Source organism: Topomyia yanbarensis, chromosome 2 (genome assembly GCF_030247195.1).
Source record: "Topomyia yanbarensis strain Yona2022 chromosome 2, ASM3024719v1, whole genome shotgun sequence".
NCBI lineage: Eukaryota > Metazoa > Arthropoda > Insecta > Diptera > Culicidae > Topomyia > Topomyia yanbarensis.
This window is the reverse complement of record NC_080671.1, coordinates 164,761,364-164,788,794: the sequence shown is the minus strand read 5'-3', so window position 1 is coordinate 164,788,794 and position 27,431 is coordinate 164,761,364. Positions and strand designations below refer to the sequence as shown.

The following is a 27,431-nucleotide window of genomic DNA, read 5'->3' as shown; positions in this document are numbered from 1 at the left end:
TCAAAATGGCTATCCTTCTTGGCGAATAATCGTATGAAACCGATAAATGTAGATATGTTTGATTCGGGAAAGTCGTTGATGTTAATGTAACAATGTCGAAATTGAAATTAATGACTTCAAAGAAATCAATAAAAACAATGAAATCAATACAATCAATGAAATCAATGCGATCAATGCAATCAATGCGATCAATCAAATCAATGAAAACAATGAAATCTATGAAATCAATCAAATTGAAAACAATCAATCAAATCATTCAAATCAATCAAATCAATCAAATCAATCAAATCAATCAAATCAATCAAATCAATCAAATCAATCAAATCAATCAAATCAATCAAATCAATCAAATCAATCAAATCAATCAAATCAATCAAATCAATCAAATCAATCAAATCAATCAAATCAATCAAATCAATCAAATCAATCAAATCAATCAAATCAATCAAATCAATCAAATCAATCAAATCAATCAAATCAATCAAATCAATCAAATCAATCAAATCAATCAAATCAATCAAATCAATCAAATCAATCAAATCAATCAAATCAATCAAATCAATCAAATCAATCAAATCAATCAAATCAATCAAATCAATCAAATCAATCAAATCAATCAAATCAATCAAATCAATCAAATCAATCAAATCAATCAAATCAATCAAATCAATCAAATCAATCAAATCAATCAAATCAATCAAATCAATCAAATCAATCAAATCAATCAAATCAATCAAATCAATCAAATCAATCAAATCAATCAAATCAATCAAATCAATCAAATCAATCAAATCAATCAAATCAATCAAATCAATCAAATCAATCAAATCAATCAAATCAATCAAATCAATCAAATCAATCAAATCAATCAAATCAATCAAATCAATCAAATCAATCAAATCAATCAAATCAATCAAATCAATCAAATCAATCAAATCAATCAAATCAATCAAATCAATCAAATCAATCAAATCAATCAAATCAATCAAATCAATCAAATCAATCAAATCAATCAAATCAATCAAATCAATCAAATCAATCAAATCAATCAAATCAATCAAATCAATCAAATCAATCAAATCAATCAAATCAATCAAATTAATCAAATCAATCAAATCAATCAAATCAATCAAATCAATCAAATCAATCAAATCAATCAAATCAATCAAATCAATCAAATCAATCAAATCAATCAAATCAATCAAATCAATCAAATCAATCAAATCAATCAAATTAATCAAATCAATCAAATCAATCAAATCAATCAAATCAATCAAATCAATCAAATCAATCAAATCAATCAAATCAATCAAATCAATCAAATCAATCAAATTAATCAAATCAATCAAATCAATCAAATCAATCAAATCAATCAAATCAATCAAATCAATCAAATCAATCAAATCAATCAAATCAATCAAATCAATCAAATCAATCAAACCAATCAAACCAATCAAACCATTGAAATCAATGAAAACAATTAAACCTAAAAATATGCAATATTTGAAATTCCAAGGTACTTTCAAACTTTCAAAGAAATCCCGAAGATGGATGATTAAATCTAAGGTGATCGATGTAAAAAGAAATCTTTATTTATTTTAAGTTACATGTTTTGTTATATTTATGCAGTTCCACATGTTATTAAGAATTAATGAAACATGTCTATTTCCGTTCAAAAAGGTCTCTGTTAAGTTTTACAAATAAAATGTTCGACAAATTTTTATCGTTCAGCTTTAATCTTCTGTCTGTTAAGATTAGGGACAGCGAACTAAAAGAACGCTCCACTGACACTTGCGTACATGGGACGGCCAATGCCACCTGAGCCAAGGCGTACAGCTCAGGCTCACATTTTTTTAAACCTTCCCAATAAATGAGGATGTTCTGGTTCTGCTGACCATATCTTTTAAAATAACACCCATATTGATGGTGGTTCTCACTATTTTGTGGTAACCGGAAGTCGCCATCTTGGATTCCAAATGGCGCTAATGGTCAATTTTCGGTATCTGCTGACAATATCCTTTCAAATGACACCCATATTGATGGTAGTTCTCACTATTTTGTGGTAACCGGAAGTCGCCATCTTGGATTCCAAATGGCGCTAATGGTCAATTTTCGGTGTCTGCTGACCATATCTTTTAAAATGACGCCCATATTGATAGTGGTTCTCACTATCTTGTGGTAACCGGAAGTCGCCATCTTGGATTCCAAATGGCGCTAATGGTCAATTTTCGGTGTCTGCTGACCATATCCTTTCAAATGACACTCATATTGATGGTGGCTTTCACTATTTTGTGGTAACCGGAAGTCGCCATCTTGGATTTCAAAATGGCGCTAATGGTCAATTTTCGGTTCTGCTGACCATATCTTTTAAAATGACACCCATATTGATGGTGGTTCTCACTATTTTGTGGTAACCGGAAGTCGCCATCTTGCATTCCAAATGGCGCCCATGGTCAATTTTCGGTGTCTGCTGACCATATCCTTTCAAATGACAACCATATTGATGGTGGTTCTCACTATTTTGTGGTAACCGGAAGTCGCCATCTTGGATTTCAAAATGGCGCTAATGGTCAATTTTCGGTGTCTGCTGACCATATCCTTTCAAATGACAACCATATTGATGGTGGTTTTCACTATTTTGTGGTAACCGGAAGTCGCCATCTTGGATTTCAAAATGGCGGTAATGGTCAATTTTCGGTGTCCTGACCATATCCTTTCAAATGATAACCATATTGATGGTGGTTCTCACTATTTTGTGGTAACCGGAAGTCGCCATCTTGGATTTCAAAATGGCGCTAATGGTCAATTTTCGGTGTCTGCTGACCATATCTTTTAAAATGACACCCATATTGATGGTGGTTCTCACTATTTTGTGGTAACCGGAAGTCGCCATCTTGGATTTCAAAATGGCGCTAATGGTCAATTTTCGGTATCTGCTGACCATATCTTTTAAAATGACACCCATATTGATAGTGGTTCTCATTATCTTGTGGTAACCGGAAGTCGCCATCTTGGATTCCAAATGGCGCTAATGGTCAATTTTCGGTGTCTGCTGACCATATCTTAAAATGACACCTGTACGAGCGCAGAAGAAGAATTATTTGAAATCAAATTATATAATTAAATGAAATGTAAATTATTACACTTAGGTTAAGAACACCCCTACACCTAGCACTCACACTGAACTCGATTGCACAGAACTAGGCCTACCTAACATCACATTTACCGGTACGAAGATCGATAGGGAAATAATAGATAATGGTGATATGTATTTATACCGATCAAGTGAAATAAACGGCAGTTAAAACCTAATCTTCATACCGAGCACACGTATCTACGTTGTCGCTCTCGTTTGATCGCGTCGGTCACCGAAAGCCCGCCATCATCTCATCGTCCACCTTTCTTCGCATCGTCTGGATCAGTTTCGAGTGGAATCTGGAACCGATTCCAACCAAGGGACTCCCGACGGAGACACGCAGAACGAGCACAGGCTCGTACATGGTCCTTCGAGCCGGATCACCGCGAAGGCCAGATTTCATCGCAGCATCTTGTTCGGCGAGGAAAATCGAACTCCATTTTGTTCCTGGAAGGGACGCCAAGCCGGTAACAAACGTTAAGTCCGGTTCCAATCATCCTGATCACGGAAGAAAAGGAACTGATCGCACTTTCGATACCATTTCAGGGTGAGACAGGATTTCGAGAACAACTTTAGCGTCATTGGACTGATGAGGACTGATTGAATGGGCGGTTGGTTCCAACGAGCGCGTAAGACACTATCCAGCAGCACTCTCGTCGACAGCCGGCGATCACTTAATACCGTATCGGATCCACAATTTATCCTGGACATCAGTCCCCATTGCATAAAGCCGGACACATTCCCGCGCTTCGGACTCCGGACGCACCAAGTATCACCAACGACGCGCTCAACTGGAGGTAATTCACGTAAGTCGCCATTTTGCTTTCCCTCGATCACAAGTGTGACCCGTGCGATTGTAGTTAGACATAATGGAGGGTTCTAAAAGTGAAAATGATATTGCCATTCCTAATCCCGCGACTGCAGCGAATAGTCAGGAAATAAAAAAGCACGTATTTACCTGCAACCGTGCTCGAGATGCTTTAGAGCGTATGCACAAATTCATTGACTCTTTCGAACCGTCTAGACTGGCAGAAGCTCAGCTACGTTTAGCTCGATTAGATCAAATTTATACTACTTATCAAGATAGCTCTTCGGCTCTAGAAATCCTGACTGATGGTATAGTCACGGAGTACGAAATGGATTTACAGAAAGATTTAGAGGAGTTTGAAAATGACTTTTTCGCTCTCCAAGCTTGGCTCAAAACCCATTGCTCGAGTCAGGCTGAGCGGCTTCCTGATACTACACCGGGAACCACCTGTGGGACACTTCGCCTTCCTAGCATCTCAGTTCCCGAATTCAATGGGGACATCGATAAATGGTATTCGTTTTACGACACCTTTCGCTCCTTGATACACAATAATCCAGAGCTCTCGGACATCCAGAAGTTCCATTACTTTAAAGCGTCCTTGAAGGGTACAGCAGCAAAGCTTATTGACGACATTACCCTGTGCGCAGATAATTATACGGTAGCCCTTAAAATTATCACTGATCGATTTGAGCATCCTAAGGTTCTAATCAAGAGTCACCTTAATGCTCTATTTGCCATTCAGAAGGTGCAAACTGAATCGGCACAATCCTTGTCCAATCTACTTGATGATTTTCAAAAAAACATTGGGGTTCTGAACAAACTTGGCGAACCCACCAGTGATTGGAGTTCTCTTCTCGTCCATATGCTAACTTCGCGCTTAGATCCAGCAACGAAACGTGAATGGGAAAGAACAACAGATCCAAAGTCTATGCCAAAATTTGAGGAGCTTGTATACTTTTTGCAAAACCATATATTGCAATTGCAGTCCTTAGAAGTTGACTTTCAGCGGAATGCTAAATCTCAAACCACCAGAGCCACATACGCTACCACATCTTCGTCTAATAGATCCTGCAGCCTCTGCAGTGGAAATCACTCCCTATTCTACTGCGGTAAATTTAAAGCACTTACCGTTCCGGAAAGAATTAACGTCGTATCCAGCAAAGGACTTTGTGCGAACTGCATAAGTGAAAGGCACCATCCAAATCAATGCAAACAGCGTAGCTGTCGGGTTTGTGGAAAGAAACATAATAGTCTTCTGCATCGATCGTCTCCACATAACGCCAAAGGTACATCAACGCTGTCAAATCAACAAGAACCAACCAACATATCTCAATCGCTTGAGGCGCCAAACGAAAGCGCACACTCAAGATCGCTCCAAATTCCTAGTACCTCTCAGTCCTCGTTTGTGACGTCTCGATCTAACCGCTCACCCCAGGTACAAGTTTTCCTGTCAACTGCACTTGTAAAGGTGGTTGGGCCCAAAGGAAACATAGCTGTTGCCAGAGTCTTGCTAGACAATGCTTCGCAGCCCAACCTGATGACTGAACGATTTCGACAAATATTGAATCTTCGAAAAAGTTCAGCTAGTACGGAGCTCTACGGTGTTGGGGCTGAACGGAAAGTGGTTGCATTTTCAACGGTAGCAACAGTATGTTCGCGGTTCAACAACTATCGAGCGGTGTTGGAATTCTTAGTCTTGCCGAAAGTTACCACTGACCTGCCCACTTCGTCGGTGGACACTACAGGGTGGATTATTCCAGACCACATCCAACTTGCTGATCCTACTTTTGCCACTTCAGGTGCTATTGATATGGTAATCGGTAGTGAGGTCTTTTTCGATCTCCTTCGGAGAGGTCACATGCGGATCGACGACGATAAACCTACACTACACAACTCCGTATTTGGTTGGTTAGTTGCGGGAGCACATCGAAGCTCGTCAGCGCCAGTGTGTTTGGTCACTCATGTTATCACTACTGAGAGTCTAAACAAGCAGGTAGCAAAATTTTGGGAAATTGAATCCTGTCAGTCAGAATCAATCTGGTCAGTAGAAGAGCGTCTTTGTGAGGAAATCTTCACGTCAACAACTGAACGGGACTCGGATGGTCGCTACATCGTTACCTTACCTAAACGCATAGAATTCATTGGGCATCTTGGAGATTCACGATCTATAGCTACGAAACGATTCCACGCCATGGAGCGACGCCTTGCAAAGGATTCGGCGTTGCACCACCAATATTGTTCCTTTATGAACGAATATCTCTCATTGGGCCATATGAAGCTGGTTGATGTGGTGTCAGATTTGCCAGGACAACATTATTATCTCCCTCATCATGCGATCATTAAGCCCGAGAGCACTACCACCAAACTACGTGTGGTGTTCGACGGCTCATGTAGAACGACGTCTGGGTTTGCTTTAAATGATCTACTTCTCAAAGGCCCCACAGTTCAGGATGACATGCTCTCTCTAATTTTTCGTTTTCGCATGAAGCCAATCGTCATTAAAGCGGACATTCAAAAAATGTATCGCCAGATCAAAATAGCAGAAAAAGATCTACCGTATCAGCAAATCCTGTGGCGAAACGCTCCCGAGGAACCCCTACACACATACCAGCTCACTACTGTCACGTATGGTACCACGACAGCTCCCTTTCTTGCTACACGATGCCTACAGCAACTTTCTGACGACGAAGCAGTTAATTTTCCAGCGGCTGCACGTGTGGTGAAAAAAGGATTTTATGTTGACGACCTGTTATATGGATTCGACACCCTCAAAGAGGCGTTAGAAGCAACGGAGCAGTTACACCTCATGATGTCATCAGCTGGTCTATCATTACGCAAGTGGTCGTCGAATTGCCGTAATGTTCTCAATGAAATCCCACGCGACTACTGGGAGACTGAAAGGGTGTTGGAGTTAGACAGTTCGGCTCCAGTTCAAGCTCTTGGGCTGTTGTGGGAACCAATGTCAGACGATTTTTTGTTCAAAATTCCACAATGGACCAAACAAACTTTTTCTACAAAGCCAAGCGTACTGTCACAAACAGCTAGCTTATTTGACCCGTTAGGATTGGTCGGACCAGTGATTGTCATCGCCAAAATATTCATTCAAGCGCTGTGGGAGTTAAATCTTGAATGGGATCAACACTTGCCTTCGGAGCTTCACGAGCAGTGGATGAACTTCGTAAGCCGTTTACCGATCCTTAAACAGCTTCGTATTCCCCGATTTGTTTTAACGGACAACATCGTACGGGTTTGCCGATGCATCTCTACGAGCATATGGTGCATGCGTGTACTTCAGAGCTGTGTCTGCATCGGGTGGTGTATCGATACGTCTCATGACTGCAAAATCTCGTGTTGCTCCTCCGGAACGAAGACGACCTACGCTAGCTCGGTTGGAGCTGTGTGCAGCTCTCCTTCTGGCCAATCTACAGAAAAAGGTGCTAGAAAGTGTGGAAGTGCACTGCCCATGTTATTTTTGGTCGGATTCCACGATCGTCCTACACTGGCTAGCAAAGGAACCGTCAACATGGAAAATCTTCGCAAATAGAGTTGCTGAAATCCAACAGCTGACACAAGGCGGAATCTGGAACTATGTTTCGACCAATGATAACCCAGCCGATCATATATCACGCGGTTTGAATCCAAACGACATCATTTGCAATTCGTTGTGGTGGGATGCTCCCCACTGGCTTATGAATCCAGTGCAAAATTGGCCGAAGTCTTCACATTTGTGGAAAAATGTCTCTCCTCCCTATGGAGATCTCGAGTTGCGTGCGACAGTATTGGTTGCTATCGAAAAGGAGAGAACGCACGAAAGTTGGTTAAAACGTACGTTCGAAAATTATGATTCTTTTCATGACGTTTTGCGTGTGATGGCATATTGTAGACGCTTTGTCACAAATTGTAAGCGTAAATCAGTTCAAACCAACATCATAACTGGTCCGCTGACAGCATCAGAAATCAAAACAGCAGAAATGCTCTTCATCCGCCAAATACAACTGGAAACGTTTCCGACAGAAAACCGCCAGTTATCAGCAGGTTTGCCTATTAACAGAAAATCATCCTTACTGGCACTGAATCCTTTCATACGAAGAGGTGAGGACCTAATTCGAGTTGGCGGTCGTTTAAAAAACGCTTTTATACCATTCGGTCAGAAACACCCTATCCTACTTCCAAAGCATCATTATGCCGTCGAATTGCTCTTTCTTGATCTGCACCGGGAAACTTTGCACTCGGGTCCCTCACACTTGCTAACAGCAGTTCGCAGGAGGTTTTGGCCCATAGACGGACGGAATAAAGCCCGAGCTACCGTACGCAGCTGTATTACCTGCTTTCGCTATCGCCCAAAAGTAGCCGAACAGATCATGGCTGACCTACCATCTGTTCGTGTAAATCAAGACAGGGTTTTCCGCAACGTCGGGATTGATTATTGCGGCCCAATCGTCATTCAAGGCAAACGTAACCAGCCGCCAATTAAGTGCTACATATGTGTTTTTGTGTGCATGACAGCGAAGGCTGCACATCTCGAGCTCGTTACCAACTTAACCACAGAGGCTTTCATCGGTGCGTTAAAAAGGTTTTGGGCAAAACGTGGATTCCCCCAGCACATCTATTGCGACAACGCAACAAACTTCACGGGTGCTGATCGTGAATTGAAACGGTTGAAACGGCAGTTCGAGTCTCAACAACATAAAACTGCAGTTATCAATGAGTCATCTCGTATTGGCATCGAATTTCATTTCATTCCTCCACGGTCACCGTCGTTTGGAGGACTTTGGGAAGCGTGCGTCAAGTCGACAAAGGAAATTCTGAATAAGGTGTCTATGGATGTTCGGCTCACTTACGAAGAGATGCTAACTACACTAGCCCAGGTGGAAGCCTGCCTAAATTCGCGACCTCTCTCGCCGATGTCTAGCGATCCCAATGACATGCAGCCTCTAACTCCAGGCCACTTCCTCATTGGTGGTCCGCTTGAAGCAATACCTGAACCCGATCTCCAGCATATTCCTTGCAACCGCTTGTCACGGTGGCAGAGAATGCAGCGCATGTTCCAAGAATTTTGGTCCAGATGGTACAAGGAGTACTTGCCAACTCTTCAAAAACGCTACAAATGGCCAAGCCCCAAGTCCAACTTATCAGTTGGAGACATGGTGCTGTTACATGAGGATAATCAACCGCCATTCAAATGGCCAATCGCACGAGTCACAAAGGTCATTACAGGAGAAGATGAAAAGGTACGAGTTGCTGAAGTGATGCTCGACGGAAATGTCACTTACCGTCGCGGCATCCACAAACTATGTCCGTTACCCAAGCCACAGGTGGATGAACCTTGCACAGCGTCTAGTCCACTACACACTGAGTCATCATAAAATCCGAACTCAATCGCATCTGCAATCAACCACGCTACTGTGCTACAGTCGTTTCCTGCATCAACGGTTTGAAAATTAGTCGCGGCCAGATGACGGATCGAACGACGACCTCGTCAACGGTTCGAATGGCTCCGCCACGTGGGACTGAAGGATGTCAACCCGATCGCCCGAAGATCCAACGCCTCACCGATACCTTTCTATTACGTTGAAACCGGTTGTTTCAAGGGGAGCGGCATGTACGAGCGCAGAAGAAGAATTATTTGAAATCAAATTATATAATTAAATGAAATGTAAATTATTACACTTAGGTTAAGAACACCCCTACACCTAGCACTCACACTGAACTCGATTGCACAGAACTAGGCCTACCTAACATCACATTTACCGGTACGAAGATCGATAGGGAAATAATAGATAATGGTGATATGTATTTATACCGATCAAGTGAAATAAACGGCAGTTAAAACCTAATCTTCATACCGAGCACACGTATCTACGTTGTCGCTCTCGTTTGATCGCGTCGGTCACCGAAAGCCCGCCATCATCTCATCGTCCACCTTTCTTCGCATCGTCTGGATCAGTTTCGAGTGGAATCTGGAACCGATTCCAACCAAGGGACTCCCGACGGAGACACGCAGAACGAGCACAGGCTCGTACAACACCCATATTGATGGTGGTTCTCACTATTTTGTGGTAACCGGAAGTCGCCATCTTGGATTCCAAATGGCGCTAATGGTCAATTTTCGGTATCTGCTAACCATATCTTTTAAAATGACACCCATATTGATAGTGGTTCTCATTATCTTGTGGTAACCGGAAGTCGCCATCTTGGATTCCAAATGGCGCCCATGGTCAATTTTCGGTGTCTGCTGACCATATCCTTTCAAATGACAACCATATTGATGGTGGTTCTCACTATTTTGTGGTAACCGGAAGTCGCCATTTTGGATTTCAAAATGGCGGTAATGGTCAATTTTCGGTGTCTGCTGACCATATCTTTTAAAATGACACCCATATTGATGGTGGTTCTCACTATTTTGTGGTAACCGGAAGTCGCCATCTTGGATTTTAAAATGGCGGTAATGGTCAATTTTCGGTGTCTGCTGACCTATACGGATCCAAAATCTTACGATTTCTGTTCACAAGTCCGAATAAGAAATATTCTGAACACCTGTTATGAACCTATGTCGTCGCTGTTGTGCTATCTTATGACAAACGCCATTTTGGGGTAAACTGAGTTAGATATGCCACATTACTTGTCTAAACAATCTCTACAAAGTGGCGTTTACAGAATTTCGACTTTCTGCATGGTTACTGAGATATAGCGAGAAATGTGCTGAGAAATTTTTAATTTTTTGCTTCAAATGACTGTGTAGTGGGATTGGCTCAAATTATCTTGATGAGTAAGATGTTTTTATATGTAAAACTTTCTCAGAAACACAATGGCATAATCATTTTCAAAACAAAAATGCGCGAATTGTGAAAAAAATGCAATTTAAATTTTAAACTGGAAATATAGCATATTTGGCAACACTGTAACCAAAAATCACTATTTTTGCTAGATTCCCTGACTTATTTCCTTCAAAATGCATTTCACCGATTGTTTATAGACCATATGAACGCAAAAATATGAAGAAAAGTAAAAAAATTATGATTTTTTTCTATGGAAAATTTTCCATGCACGATTATGACACGCTATACAAATTTTGTCATCAATACACATCTATGACACGTGTGAGTGCGACTTTTGTTTACATTTATACTAAAAGCTCGCAACATAGTCAACTGATCTTTGTAAAATTTGAGTGTTTAACACAGAATAGACAGAAGCATCAATTGCCTTCCTTGAATTTTTTATACCATTTATAAGTTTCGAGGTATTCAATCTCAAACTTTAAGGCGGCAGGAGGGACTTGGCCCCTCGAGATATTTTGAATGTTGCTTAATTTTTAAACTGATCTATTTCCGTTGAAGTACCCACCGTCGATTAAAAACGAAAGTTTGTTTGTTATATTTCCTTGGATACCGCAAATGATTGCGAAATATCTAATGGCATATTCGTTTTTGACAGTGCACTACACCGGTGTAGTCGGTGCTACACTCATTCAAACTTGGGTGTAATCAGTCTATCTCTTTCTTTGCACTACACCGGTGTAGCACCAAGAAAAAACGAAAACGCCATAAACAAACTTTCGATTTGTGAGTATAGTAGCAAATTAAACATTTTTTTCAAAATTTTGTTTTTCTTTTAGGCTTGGGAATCAATTGGAAGAATCAACGAACGGGTATTTGATGTCGACATCAATTTGCCGAACCACCAGATAGTGATCCTGAAAAACGTTCATTTTCTTGGCGGGGATTCCACCAAAGAATCGTGCTTCAATAGCATCAAATTCTGTCATGAGTCAGTCTTTTCCAAAATTCGCTGGTCAGGGAATAAGATAATCGTCAAAATGTAGTTCTTTGAAAATTTAACTTTTATTTCTGTATAGGTATACTGAAGTATTGAGTGTAATGTGGCCTGTTTACTACCTACTTCATATGTACCTAGCTGATAGAATGTGGTAATACTATTGTTGATTTCATTTTTGAATGCGGGTCAGGGCAAGTTCGTTTGAAATTGTCACCTTACACTAACGCTGAGCCAAAAACGAAATAAGCAGTAGATGTCGAGATATATCATCTGGAATATGAAGTGACGATGGACACTATCAACAACAGGAGTTGGTGGACTTTTAATCATGTGACAACAGGTAGCGTACTCGCGAATACGGCGCGGATTAGATTTTAGAATCACACGGAACCGGGGCTATGTTTGTTCGGTTGGCTTCATAGAGAACTGTCTGTTTCTGTTAGGGTCAACATAATGTTAGTCTGTTCTCGCTTTTGCAGTAGCAGTGCAGAAGCGTATCACCCAATACACTTGCTCAATGCATAATTTTCACTTTGGCCGGTTAATCCACTGATATAGCTATTCTTTCGGGTCTACTTTATACTACATTTATAATATTGACATTCTTGTTCTATAAATCGTAGAAGCTTCAAGGTAGTGTGGTTCGTTTCAAAAATATCTGCATGTCAATCCAATGGAAACGGTAATCGATCAAAATCTATCATTTTATCTCGATAAATCTTTCAAATTCGGATAATAACGGACAGTAAAATGTTCAACAAATGTTTAGCAAAGGTGTGGCCAAATTACACCGGTTCTAGTTATTTAAACAAACAATGACAATGTGGCACATCGCGGGCTGTTAGAGCTGCAACCTATGGCTTTGTTGATCTCGATCCGTCCCGTGAGACAAATTTTGCAAAATTAGACGAAGTGAAAACTGTTTGCCAAATATACACTGGCCATCGGCTGGAGGACAATTTTTTGCACATGTTTGTTTCCAAAAGTGTGGAGTCGCGTACTTCAGTTTGTCTACTCCTATAAAATGTTCTCCTGCCAGCGCGTTTGAGTCGTCATTATCTATAATAAACAAATTTCGAATTGAAACCGCTTCTGTTTTGTTCTAATTATCTTCTTTCGTTTCTTAGGTCTGAAAGGGATGAATCGACAATTAATAAATATGATAAAAGATGCTAACAATATTGGCCATTACTCGCTACAACTGTGCTATATTTCTTCTCGATCTTATAACATTTGATAATCGCTGATCTAGTCGATATTGGTAGTTGTTATGATGTATACTAGGAAAATATGCTAGAGTAGTGACAATCTGCACTTGAAGACGACCTAACTCAAGACCTAAATCGAGTGCACATTTGAACCACTAAGCATTCAATTCGAACATATCACACCGATTTGAAGAAGCGATTCGTCATTTCCAAGAGCCAAAGTGATTGATCGAACGAAATAATCAGCTTTCTCCCAGGTGCCATTCTTGCACTCTTTCCCTGAGCCAGCCAACATACCCAAGATCAAAAGAGTCGACAACTAGCAGGACCCACATGTATCCCCACCCGAGAGAAATTTGAATTCACTTGTAAGGAGGAATTCCCACCATCCAGTCATGAAGACTTACGTACCAACGAGAGAATAGACCGTGCCAGACGAAGGCCACAGGTCCACCAACAGCCCATCTCATCTCAGTAAAAAAATACTTGTGTCTGATCCTAACTCTTTGAAAGCTCTATTTAATCAGAGGTCACTTATTGGTTGATAACAACAAAAATCCGCCGTTATCCTACTAAGACGAAACAATACGTATTTCCCCTGCATAAAGTCCCTGGTAATATTTCTTAGCTTATCAAACTGAACAAAGCAAAATTAATATACTACATCGCCAATGCGATGTGATATCCGAACCCAAATATTACTTAATGACATCTAAATTGCACAAACCTTTGAAAAGCAGGCTGTCAGACAATCAAGTGGCACATATCACTCATACTTATACATATGGAGTATATCTATTACATGTTATGATGGACGGAAGAGTAGATAAGCAATTCCCCCAATAACATCAACTCAATTATGTACACTTACTGCAAATTCGAGAACGTCAGAGTGCATGATTCGCCATATGAATTGACAAAATACATATATGCTAATTACTTATCGTGACGCAATTATAAATATTATAAGTTGTGCAAGTATAAATGATTAAAACTAGAGAATCGAATACAAAAATACTGTTCATCTAAAAATCCAGATCTGGAAGTCGACCGATTTGACTATGTACTTGTATGAATTAATTGGTGAAATTTAAAATAACACTGATGCTCACTAAGGTGTGATTCAATGGTGTCCAAGATACCAAACTTCTACGAAAAATCGAAGACATAGTTTCGAGCCTTCACTACTTGGATTGTTACTAATCGCGGGGCATAACCTAAACTCTCGATCAGGTGACTTGACATGAAAATGACCAAAGTATCAAATCATTGCTAAACTTAAAAAGAAATAGGCCACTAGTATGATTTTACTTGAACAGTTGGTACTAAAGGACGATAAAAGGGTGTCTCCAATGGAATGTATGGAAAATATCGAAGCTGGGTATCTTTCTCTTCATTGATATCATTGATGGTGTCCAGAGCTTCTGAACCTGTTGATATCGCTTAGTGTAGTTTATCTATTATTTTCTGTATTATGACGGAATGATTTTTGGAACATATGTTACTCTTGTGTAGTTTCGCTGTCATTATTGCATTATTTTGTTGATTTCCAAACTAGACACATTCATTTTTAAAAACAATTCGATGTCATGCAGCATACACAGGGTATATAATTCACGGGTAATGTGGTGAGCACGGCTCATGCTAATCAATAAAACGTTGCAGACTTCAGTTAAAATTCTTACACTTATGGATATATCATTGATGTTTATATCAGCATGGGGTATCAATGACAAAATCGTCTAATGCAAGGATTGAAGTGCATTGATGGCTATGCGTTAGGGAAGAATGTGAAAGATTATCTCATCGAAAGTATCATTCTTCTATAATAAGTGTATTTTGTCCAGTACATAATTGATCGCGTATAATTATTGTTGTTGGCAAAACTGACCGTCAGTCATCATTATTCGGGGCAGTTAGAAGTGCAGCTGAAAAATATATCGCAATAAATAAAAATAAATTTATTTTTTACATTTGTTACAAATCCTTTATCATATATGAATTCAGTTTTCAATCATCAGTAGCCAATGTATCCATGGTACGGTATGGAATAAATAAAAGCAACCGAAGCTACCTTCAGAATTTCAAATGATTTTTTAGAATTTTTGATTAGCACTGCAAGGCATCGAATTGAACATGCCAGTTAGGACACGTATCTCAATTTAAACTGCAATAGTCGAGTAGTTGGACGGCGTTACACCACATTCGCAATTGATATTTTTAGATTTTATTTTTTATTGAAATTTTCAAAATTCGGATTGTAAACAAACTGCACTTTTCCAACTGTGTTTGCTTTGATCAATTTCTGTTGCTCAATCGTTTCTTGTCAGATGACTGAGCAAATCGAACAAACACACATAAAAATGAGCTACAAAGTTTAAAAAATTGAAAAATCCAAGCGATTTTATGAAAAAATACTACCTTGTAGAATTAGCTGAACTTTGGGCGGAAAAACTTTGTATCGTTGATAGGTATGATACTACTACAGTGAACTTGCATATGCTCCACAAATTCAATACTGGGAAAAAAGTGTAGTAGGGATTTGAAGTCTCTCCGGATTTTTAACAAGATAAAATCCTACTGCCGCCTTAAAAATCGTTTTTCTCGAAATGTGCAAAATGGCGCTTGTCATAAGATAGCACAACAGCGTCGATGTATTATTTTCGTACCGCAAAAATGGGTTAATATTCTATACCATTCTTGCTCTGAAAATTTTGTCGAACAATTTTTGCGCTAAATGATATTTGACCCGCTTTTGCCTGAAGTTTTGATAAATATACATTTTCGGATCTAAGGGAATATTTTAACCCATTTTTGCTCTGAACAAAATTTTAATCCACTCTTGCTCTCAGTCTCTCATATAAAAATAGCGAAGGCTAATAAACTTCCTTTTACTTTCGATTTTTGGGCAGTTCCCCATACCAAACATACCCATATTGCAAAGTTCCTGATGATAAATCATCATGAAAATGCCGTAATATTGAGTTAAGGTAAGTCATTTATTTTCTTCCAAAATGACGAGGAACATTTTTGTTGTACATGGAAGATGTCTCAGAACAATTTTTCAATTACCGAAAAAATACCTGACATTATATCTAAAATAAATATGCACTGAATTTCTAATAAAAATTCTGGCAGCACTAGCATAGCCGATAAACATCAACCCGAATACACAACCGCAACACAGCCGAAGTTTGGTTTCGGTATTCTCGTGTTTCGTTCCATACTCGTGCACCGGTAAACGAAAATCAAAACCAAACCACGCCCTCTAAGAACGGTTGGTTTCAAAATCGACCAATGACGGACGTTCGTTGGGCCAATTTGGACAACGTACAAATAACCGTTCAACGAACGTCCATCGTTGGACCCGTGTTGAACGATTTTGAAACAAATTTTTGGACGTCTCAGTGGGCGGTGCTGTGTAAACGAAACTCGGTTTGGTTTTCGTGTCTCGTTGAAACACAACCAGCGGTAAGACCGCACACGATGTAAAGGAAACACAAAATCGTGTGAAAATTTGGTTCACCGCACCGGTACTAAACCGGTTTTTTCCCACCTCTGATCTTAGGCTTTAAATTTATGTGAGGAGTTTCTCTGCCACATAAGATTTTGAAAGACTTTTTTCTGAATTGTTACTAAAAATGGATAATTTACAATATATTGCTTTTTTGACTTTGGTCGCTCTTAACCCCAAATTGTTGATATTTAATCCAAACACGTTATACATTTTTGTTGTGGGCACATCAAAACCTTTCGATTGGTGGGTCGATTATGTTGATTGAAAGTTTTATTCCTAAGACTACAAAAAGTTCCAAAAACATATTTTTCAAAAAGCTCGAAAACGATTCTGCGAAAAAGATTTCCGCGTTCAGTGACCCAAAATTGACATTGAAAACTTTTTTTTTCTTAGCTTACTGCAATCACCCCAAAATTGGTAAACTAGTGTAATAGAAGCCCGGGCCTAGTTTGCGGAAGGCATAAGTTGGCAGAGTTCCTTTGGCTTCGTTTGCATTAGATATCTCTCGTTTTTTACCAAAAATTATGTAAAATATGTTTTCATATGTTGCAATTCATTTTATTTTGTAAAAATGATGGGTGACAGTTTTCGAACGTAATAAACGAATTTCCTTAATGTTGTGGAGTTTGTGTTATTTCCGGTGAGTTTTATTCTATTACGTGAATGATAATATTTTTCAATAGAGCACAATCTACTTAAATAAAATAGATGAAAAATGAAAATTGCGCCAACTAGCACCGGGTTTCCCTACTCTTTCGAATCAAATAGGTTAAATTTATTTATTGAAAACCGGGTTCGGGCCAGACACGGTTTTTAATTTATTTTAATTTGACTGCGGGTCGTATTCGGGTCGGGTACGGGTCGGGTTCGGATTTTTTTACAGGCCCGGGTACGGGTCGGGTTCGGGTTTTGTATTTTTATAAAATCCGGGTACGGGCCGGGTTCGGGTAAGCTTACAAAAATAATATTCGGGTTCGGGTCGGGTGCGGGTACGAAAAAATGCATACCCGCCCATCTCTGTCCTCCTTGACCACTGTCCGATCCTCGTCTCTAGCTTTTTATATAGAGCTATTGACAATTAGAAATATAGTTAAATTTAGATATCCAGCTACCGTATTAATATCAAAACAAAAACTTAATGGCATAAAACATGCTGCTATCATTTTTTCCATATTGTCGAGGTTCTTAGCACCGGTAAAAATATAAAAGGATTGTATTTCATGGATTTTGATTTTTTTTAATGCATTACCTTTTTGGGATTAACTGTATTGATTCCTGTGCATGTTCACACGTCACGGCATCTAGACTATAGACTGGTACTATAGACTATATATATATATACATATATATATATATATATATATATATATATATATATATATATATATATATATATATATATATATATATATATATATATATATATATATATATATATATATATATATATATATATATATATATATATATATATATATATATAGGGTTACTGTGCCCTAATTCATCTCAGTACCTCTATTCATCTCACCCACTCAAACACATTAGTTAGAGCAGTATCTGCTATCTCTATTCAACGCATTAGCTCAAATGGTAGGATGGATAAGGGTGCGTTGTACTCGACTATTCGCTTCGCTCAAACGCGGGCATTTAACATTTTCCAGATTTTTTTATGGTACTGCTTCCTAGCAATGAAGCAAAGCTGTTGACATCTATACAAGCGCAATCCGATCACTGTAAGCCTAGTTGTCGGCAAAATAATGTGACATCCTGACTAATGCGATGAATAAGGGCGCGTCTACCCTACTGGTGTTTAAGGTGTGATTTTTTGTGACTTGATTAACATTCACAGTAGTAGCACAGAATAGTAAATATCTGAAATTTTGTATCTTTCTCCAGTTTATTGCCACATGGTTAAGTCTCCTCATAAAGTCTTGGTCAAGTCTCCCCAGCATTAATTCTTGTGATCAATGACGAATTTCGCGCCAAATCGTATTCAGAGTTGGCAGCACCCTCTCAGATTTTAATGAAACTTTCTGCACATGAAGACTTTGTCTTTTGAAAAGGGCCAAACTTGTTTAACCCTTTCATGCCCAACTTTTTTCTAGTGCATGTGAGATTTTGAAACTATTTTTCCTTGAAAACGGTGGGGTCAAGAAACACGAAAAGCCATTTTTCATAAAGATGGGTGCTTCCCTCGCAGTGCTAGAAGCTGCTCAATTTTTACCTTCCAATGCTCAATAATTCTCCTAGAATATTTACAATAGTCCACTTGTGTGGAAAACGTAGCCAAAGGCACTCTAAATTGATAAGTTTTGTCAGTTTTCAATCAATAATATTGCAACATAACGAAGATATACGAAAAATTCATTTTTCGTCGTCAACGTAAATTGTCCCTGGCAGCACTGCTCCTATGGAATGCAATCAGACTAACTGCAATAACTTCAGTTCTAGAGCTGATCCTTGTAACTGTTAATACTCAAATGAAAGACAATAGTCACATTTAATAGCCTTACTTGTTTTTGTGAGCAAATCTTGCCTCAATCAAAAGTTATAACTGTTTAAAAACGTTGTTGCCCACAAACAACATGGGCATGAATGGGTAAACCAATTATTTTCAAATGGTTATAGTCTGAAAATGACAAATCCTACAAAAAATGTTGTAGGAATGATTTTTACAAAATTAATCAAATTTTAGAATAAAAATATTGAAAAAATTCTTCATTGATTTCTACAACTAAAAAATGGATTTTAAAAATTTAAAGTCAATTTACAAAAACAACCATTTTTGATTTGGATGAAATTTTGTTCCAAGATAGGTAATTATGTTCCCTACCTACCGTCAAAATTTCAAGTTGGGCACTTTCAAGGAAAAAAGTTATTTGAAAAAACTTTTCCTTGTCCAAACTGATTTTTTTTTCTTCAGTGTATTTTTATCTAAAACTAAACCACTTTCATAATCATCTCAGAATCCAACAAAACTCAGTTTATGAGAGGATACTGTCTAATTTAGCAACTAAGTATATTTTTATTTGGGGAATACATACCTCATTTTTCATAAAATCGAAATTTATTTTATTACTTTATCTGAAAGTACAACTTTTCAAAAATGTTTTCTCAAATTTTTATAGAGATCCGAGAAATAGATCGAAAGTTACAGCGCTTCCAAGTGCGCTTCGTCCACCAAGAGCAATGGCAATTCGAAATTTTAAACTCGATTCTCTCAAAATGTCGTTTTACTAAAAATGGTTTTTCCGTGATCACGATTGCCGAAAATCTACTTAATCGATTTTCTTAATTTTTTTTCAATTGATCATAATTAATTTTTCTCGTACTTTAACGATTCCTTTTTTATGCACAAATTTTTGTTTCATGAATAAGAATTTTCAGTACAATTTTTAGAGCTTAAAACAGCTAACTCAACTAATCGTTAAGGTATGAGGAATTCTCATATACTAATGAAAACCTCTTAAATAAAAAAGTGTTTCGGGGAAAATGCCACAACTCCGCCAAATATCAATTTATTTTTATAAACTTATGCTTTTTATTTCACTGGAAAATGTACTACCAAAATACTATAAGCGCGATGTAATGAAATCATTGCTTTATGCCTTTATGTAAATTCAAACTTTCTTGACATTTTTGTCCCACAAATGTACTATGTTCATGTCATTAAACAAATATTCCATTATTACTTCTTTATTTTCTAGTTGTATTCTGAGAAAAGATCAGGGAAAGAAATGACCACCACAATATTATGTATTGAATTTTACTTAATCATTTATTTATTTTTATATATAACATTTGTCTTAAAACTATCTTCATGCATACTATTTTGTATTATTTCTATACAAGGAAAATATTTTTGGTTCATCTTCTGATTTAGCATACCTATTCGCCACTACTTTGCCACCAGGAATAGGCACAAAACTGTGGAATTTCTGAGTGCCAGATAGTGTTTTGGCGTTATTATACAGTTATTATACAGTTCTTCGAGTTCTTCTGACTTTTTGTTCTAGTGTTCAGTGGATATGTAGCAAAAATTTAATTTTTGATATTTCTATCAGTTTGTTCAATTGCCCAGTTATATAACTTTCGGAGAGTTGTTGTGGTATTTTCACAGTCGCGAGCAAGACTGGCTCCTTTTGCTATTCGCTTGAGAGTGTCACCAATAGCATCACAGCGTCCTTTTCCATGGGATGTTGCAAAAAATGCCATTCTGCACTTAATTCATACTTTGACTGGAATATACACAAGCTTGCGAAGTTTTTCTTATTTTTGTATTGTGCTGCTGCTCTATCAGACATAAAATAAATTTTAGAAAAGTTTTTCAATTATTTCATAAAATTTATCATTTTTGAGATGAACAAATGAACTGCAGTCTTCCAGTCTTCCAGTCTACATTCAACTTTGTTATGAATATATAGGGGAATTGTGGGAAAAACCGACACTGTGGGTAAAACCGACACTCCACAACTTTTCCTAGAAATCAAATTTTTATTCATTTCATAATGATACAATATTATTAGTACGTTTATTCAGAGCATTTGAAGAAAAATTGGATTTACGTTGGTGCGCCGAATGTCATAAAAATTAACAAAACATTCGACAGCAGCGTTCATATTCGTCTGGATGTAAAATTTCGTTGGTAGATTTTAAGGTTTTAACCGAACGAAAGCTTTTCAAATCACCCCATTTTTCAATACCTATTATTATCAGCCTGTCCTATGATCAACTAGGTGCATTGAAGACGAGTTTGAAAAATTCAATATTTTTAATTGCTTTTATAACAAAATGTGCGCTGTTGGGGTAAAACCGACACTCTATGGTTAGGGTAAAACCGACACCCTGTTAAGATGGTTGTGTATAGTTGCGATTCATTTCAAAATACTGGGGGTCTTTGTGACACTTCAATTAGCCTATTAGAACACTATAGTATTAGCAGAAATACACAGAAATACTTTTATTGTGTTTATTTCTTGTAAGTCTCCTTAAAAATCAAAAATTGGAATTTTTGCTTATCTGATTCTAACGAAGCTTTTGCTATTTCTGCAAAAAGGTCATCAAACCGAAATTTTAGTGTTCTCTTGGTTTGTCATAGACGAATTTTATCACAATGAGACAATGATATTATGTATACCCCAATAGATCGTTGATGATCAGAGTCCGAAAAATCAAATCTGAAAAAGATAGTTTTACTAAGAACTGTGGGTGTGTCACTTATAAGTGAATGAATCCAATTAGCAGAACGTAGAACGCTTGAAAATCTTCTCTTATGAAATAAAATGACACTGGAGGTTGCAATGATGTGCGCAAGGATTATGTGGAAATACTCATATCAATAAATAATCCTATAGCATAAAATACTCTTATTTATAGTACTACGCTTTCGAACTTTCTTCCCCTCACTACATGATGAAGCAATAAAAAGCACATATTTGCATCATACATACTCACACTTTTTTAATCACGCATATATCTCATTTTTAATAAAGATAAAGATTTTAATAAAGTGGAGAGAAAATAAATTAAAGGGGGTGTCGATCTTACCCCTATGGGGTGTCGGTTTTACCCGCAGTGCTTACAAAAAGTCACTTTGTTTTCCAAGTTTTACAACCAATATTTTTTTATGAAATTAATTTTTTGAAGCGCTGAAAAAATTAAGTCTTGTTAAGAATTTTCTGAAGAAGAATTCTGCATAAAAATTATAATTTTATTGGTTTTGTGGCAACTTAGAAAAAGTGTTAAGCTTAAGGTGTCGGTTTTAACCATAATTCCCCTACCGAAATCGTTACTGATACTTTTTGCATGTATCAGGCAACTAGCAGTTGGGAAAATGGATTCTGAGATGATTATGACTTTCATTGGTTTAGTTTTCGATAAAAATACACTGAAAAAAAATCAGTTTGGACAAAGAAAAGTTTTTTTCAAATAACTTTTTTTTCTTGAAAGAACATAATTATCTATCTTGGAACAAAATTTCATCCAAATCAAAAATGGGGTTTTTTTGTAAACAGACTTTAAATTTTTAAAATTGATTTTTTTCAGTGTAGGAGTCGATGAAGAATTTTTTCAATATTTTTATTCAAAAACTTGACTAATTTTGTGAAAATCACTTCTACAACATTTTTTGTAGGATTTGTCATTTTTAGACTAGACAGCCATTTGAAAAAAATTGGTAAAAAAAGTTTGGCCCTTTTCCAAAGGCAGTCTAGATCATTTTTGGAATAACAAAGCATGCAAAGTGGCTTTTTGTGACAAAGTTCTCATGTACAGGTGTTTCATTAAAATCTGAGAGGGTGCTGCCAACATTTGTTCGAGTTGGCGCTAAATTCGTCCAATGTTGTGCTAATTTTATAAATAACTATTCCAATATTCCGATTAATGTAGAATCATTTCACTATTCCATATGGATTAACATGGTATATGAGATCTATAAAAAAAACCTTACTCTAGTAGAGTTGTCCATACAAAGTTTGATAACAAATTACATCATTTAACAAAATTCATGAATTACGGTATATTTTCTATGAGGAAATAATTTTTAACTCCACAAACTTTCAAAATTACTTTACGAAATAGAAACAAGTATGAAAATATTTAAAAAAATATTTAAGAACCAAATAGAAAACGTTATTGATAATTCCATATTAAATTTGCAAAAGGGCGAATAAGATTTGTAAACAAACTTTTATTTTGATGGTTTCTCTTAATTTACTATAATTTCGAAGCAGAAAACAATTGAAATTACTTCTACGAAGGGTAAAAATTTACATTTACGCATATTTTTCATGAAATTCCACTCTGCAGCAGACTAATGAGCGAAACAAGTTTGTTTACAAAAAACACTTTCGCCCTTTTGACGAATTAATATTGAATTGTTGAATCTCGCGCTTGGTCAAATCCCCCCATGTTCCCCTATCCACTATATTGTACACCATGTAGTACAATATAGTAGATAAATAAGAGCTCTGCTCGAAAATGCTGAATTGTTTTGATAATTGCCGATAAACAGATGTGCTATGAAGAGCCAATTATCTTACCTCTCGCCGGGTGTCGTTCACATCCGCCCAAGATTTAATTCTACTCGACGCACCATGAACCACTTCACTCGATAAATACAGAGCTGCAATCACATTCGCCCTCCGCATAATTTGTTTAGTTCTGGATGGGAGACACTCGGCGCAACATTCTTTCCACGAACAAGGAGGGTGTGGCGATGATGCCCTTCAACATAAACAGCAGGCAGGTACCCACTCGGTCGGAATTCAAACGATGTTTGCTGATCATTATTGGCAATGCTAACAAATAATGCTATCAAGGATTCATGACAATCATGACCGGATCGGAGGGGTGCCAACCGAAAACGTGTGATTAGCCCTTGATGACATTGTTTTGGTTGATCGTTAGTGCCCTTCCCGTATGGCTATGGATGTGAACCAAAGGTGTTGATTTCGGCGTTAAAGCGTAAGAAATTGATTTCGTAGAACTCATTATTGGGCCATGGCATCGATTCCACCGCGTGCCGTGTGGCATGCCGACATGCACTGTTAGCTCTTGTGGGGATAATAAACTCAGTACGATACGACCGGGATTCGATTGATGATGGAAAGTGATGAAAATGTAATTCAATTGTTATGCGATTGTTTTCGAATCTGCACTTTATTGGCCTCTACAGGCTTACTGATGGTACGTGAGACTGAATCCTGATTATTTATTCAGTGCGTGCTATTGGAAATTATTCGTGGAATGCAATAAAATCAAAGCTCGCTCCAATCGATATGGCAGAGGTGAGCCACGTTCGAGGGCGCGAAAGAAATTGTTGTGAAATGCAATTATTTCAGCATGGATTTTTCTGCTTTCAATCATCCAGAACCACACACAGACAGCATGTTTGCATTTGTCAATCGGTAAGCTTGTCGGGAATGTGATTTTATTGTTTTAGTTGGTTTTTTCAATTGTTTGCTTTCTGGGAAAACAATTAATAGACCGCAGGCATCGTCATTGTTAGACAAGAAAACTGTTGGTTCGACGTCGATGAAGTATTGCAGAGGCTGCTAAAAATTGTTTGTTTGTCATAGTCTTCAATTGGCCGTCTAATCGCAATAAAAATGATATTTAAAATGGTTTGAGAATGGCGAGTCGAGGTTTCACTTCGTTTTAACACTCTAATCTCAATCCACTAGAAACTATTTTTTAACTAGTGATAATTGGTCCGTATTATTCGACGGAACGTGCGAGAATTACCGGGGCTGCCCTTTTGTTATCAAATTAACAGCGACACACGTAGGCATAAAGAATAGCTCATAAGAGAAATGCGTTTCTTGCAAACTCCATTTATGTAGTGGCACGATATTCCAGGCTGCCGAAAAGTATACGGGTGCTCCGGCACCGATTCGCTCGGCGTGGAGGCCATTTCTAAACAAACGATGGATTCGGCTCACAGGGAACTGGAGACCAACACAAACCGAGCGGCATTTTGACTTTTGCTTTACTTTTCCTTCTTTACCCTATATCATTTGTGTGGCGTTTGGTGTAGCATGACAAAAATCAATAATCAAATAAATAAATGTTAAAGAATAAGTTTGCACTATTGCCAAGACGTCTTGAACCATCAGGTCGCTCTCGCCGATCGAACCCAATCCGCCTCTCAGACATACCCGACGTTCCCAGTCAAGCAACCATTTGCCCATCACCATAAAAAGCAGTGCTAAGTGGGTGGTTTACGAAAGCATAATTTTACTGCTTCCCGAATTAGCTCCAAATACTTGCGGTACTGGGGATGATGAGCCATCTCTGCTCTTCCGCTGCTCGGAACAAGGAGCTAACGGTAAAGTTAGACCATGACGCTAATTAATTATTCAGTATGCACAATATTGATAATTTAAACAACATCAAATTACACTTTAACAAGATGATTATATGCACGAAATAAGCCGAGAGTTTGAGTCTTGGGTACCCCGCCCCGACCTGGCAGATCTCGTAGCTCCAAACTGCTGATGGTCTCTGGTACGTCGTTCGAAGCAGCATCACCGGAAAATTCAATAAAGCTGAAGCAAGAGCAACGAAGTGCACCTGCGGATCACTCGGACGATGTTTGTACACTGGAAGCAAAATTCGCTCCCTACCGTTCTGGGGAGCTAAGAATTAAGATGGAAGTGTCTTAACCGCGTACCTTTCGGAAGCGCCAGAGATGCAAAAACATTGCTGGTAGCACCACCCACTGCTGCCATCGGGGAGCTGGCATGCAAAGGGTGAAGATTAGTTTAGTTGATTGAAATGCATCGCTCCCGTCGTGGCATCCGATCCGACGAAGCGGCCACAGCGTTTTCCTTCAAAGAGTAGTGCATCAATTATTCACAACGTAAAACTTGGCATTTGTAAATAGGTATAGTATAGAAAACTGTTAGTTCCGCGTTCCATTCCTTCCCGGTCGGTGTTCAGCTGCAGTTGGCGTTGTTGGAGAAATTTCGTTGAGCAAAACCACTTCAATTTCGTAAGGTGTCTTCTGGCGACAGCGGAAGGAATCTGAAAACTGATTTTCTGTAATCAATCAATCACACTTGAGAGGAAGGATAAATTTCGCTTCACAGAATTTTCTATCGACTAATACATTTCCCTGAAAAATTAGGTTACGCAGCTGATGCTCCAAAGATGTATTTGATACGAAAATATTACACTTTATCAAAAAGGTTATATCTGATCAGAAACGGTACAAAAGCTGCGTTAGCTGAAAAAGGGATTCCAGGAGAAAATAGCTAACAATAAAACATGACCATCATGAATTTAAACCAAACTTTACGGTTTTGTTCGATTTATGAATCTAGACGTATTAGTTTTGCATGGAGCAATTTCCAAAAACACATTGTTCGATAACCGTATTTTGTACAGCAAAACCATCAGAGAACCAGTTGCAGGGAGTTAATCCTTGTTCGAAAGAAATATTAACTGAAAAAATAGGTTTTTTAAATCAAAAATTTATGTTATGAAATAAAAATATAAAAACCTATCTGTTCATAAATTTTAAAGGGGTAAGGTTTGCTATTGTAAAATGACCACACTCCCGAATCAGTCGGGACAGTCCAAGATTTCAAGGTCTTGTCCGGCATGATAAAACGTCCAGGAAAGTGTCCCGCATTTACCGAAATGTTGGCTTTTAGTTAAAATTAGCCATACTATACATTCATATTGTACAAAATAGGGGAGAGGGGGTAACCCATCTTTTCTATGATTTTGATTTGATAATAATATATGTTATTTGTGTAGCCAAAAGTTGTACATAGTGTCAGTCTGTTATTAATTAATTCATAGGGGAACTGGGCCAATTCGGACCTAGTAAGGTTTAATGAGCTAAAGAATACTGTAGAATGGAATGTGTGAACCGATTGACAAATAAATATTTTTTTCCTGAAAGCCTGATCAATTGCGCACATTTTTTTCTAAGGCGATTTTTTCCGATCTTTTACCGTATTGTGCATAAACGGTTCTGCAAAAAGTACATGAAAGGTCCGAATTACCCCAACTCTGTTCCAATTCGGACCACCCATTTCTTATCGATTTTTTGCAATAGAAATGAATTCCTATTTTAACCTTCCGGAAGTTGCGCTAGTGCACTGAGTGCAGGCTGCTCTGAAAATCTAGCGAAATCGTTTTAGAGCACCAGCGGCTCAGTGGGCCAAAAGCGCGACTTCCGGAGGGTTAACCTAAGTTATTCCCGTTTTATTTTCATTAAATTTAGAATTGTAAAATGAAAAGTTCTCTTTGATACATAAAACTTTGTAGTAAATATAAAATAAAAAAGTAAGAGCTGGGTCAAATAACCTAAAAATAGGTTATGAGTTATAACGTTGAAATCTGTCAACCGATTTGCGAAAACTTATGTTTTCCTGAAAGCTCCCCCGAATGCGCACACTTTCCTCTGATCCAAAATCACGATAATGTACTTGATTTAATTTGTTTTGCCAACAAAAATCATGTTTTCCGGCT

The 27,431-nt window shown here is 37.9% G+C and overlaps 2 protein-coding genes across 2 annotated transcripts; both read left to right on the top strand.

Moving 5' to 3' along the window:
• Nucleotides 1-4,005: 4,005 nt before the first annotated feature.
• LOC131679875 (uncharacterized) lies at nt 4,006-7,488 on the top strand. The gene has a single exon (XM_058960625.1). The coding sequence runs from the start codon at nt 4,006-4,008 to the stop codon at nt 7,486-7,488; it is 3,483 nt and encodes a 1,160-aa protein (XP_058816608.1).
• A 955-nt stretch (nt 7,489-8,443) lies between these two features.
• On the top strand, nt 8,444-9,310 carry LOC131679874 (uncharacterized). The gene has a single exon (XM_058960624.1). The coding sequence runs from the start codon at nt 8,444-8,446 to the stop codon at nt 9,308-9,310; it is 867 nt and encodes a 288-aa protein (XP_058816607.1).
• The last annotated feature ends 18,121 nt before the right edge of the window (nt 9,311-27,431 follow it).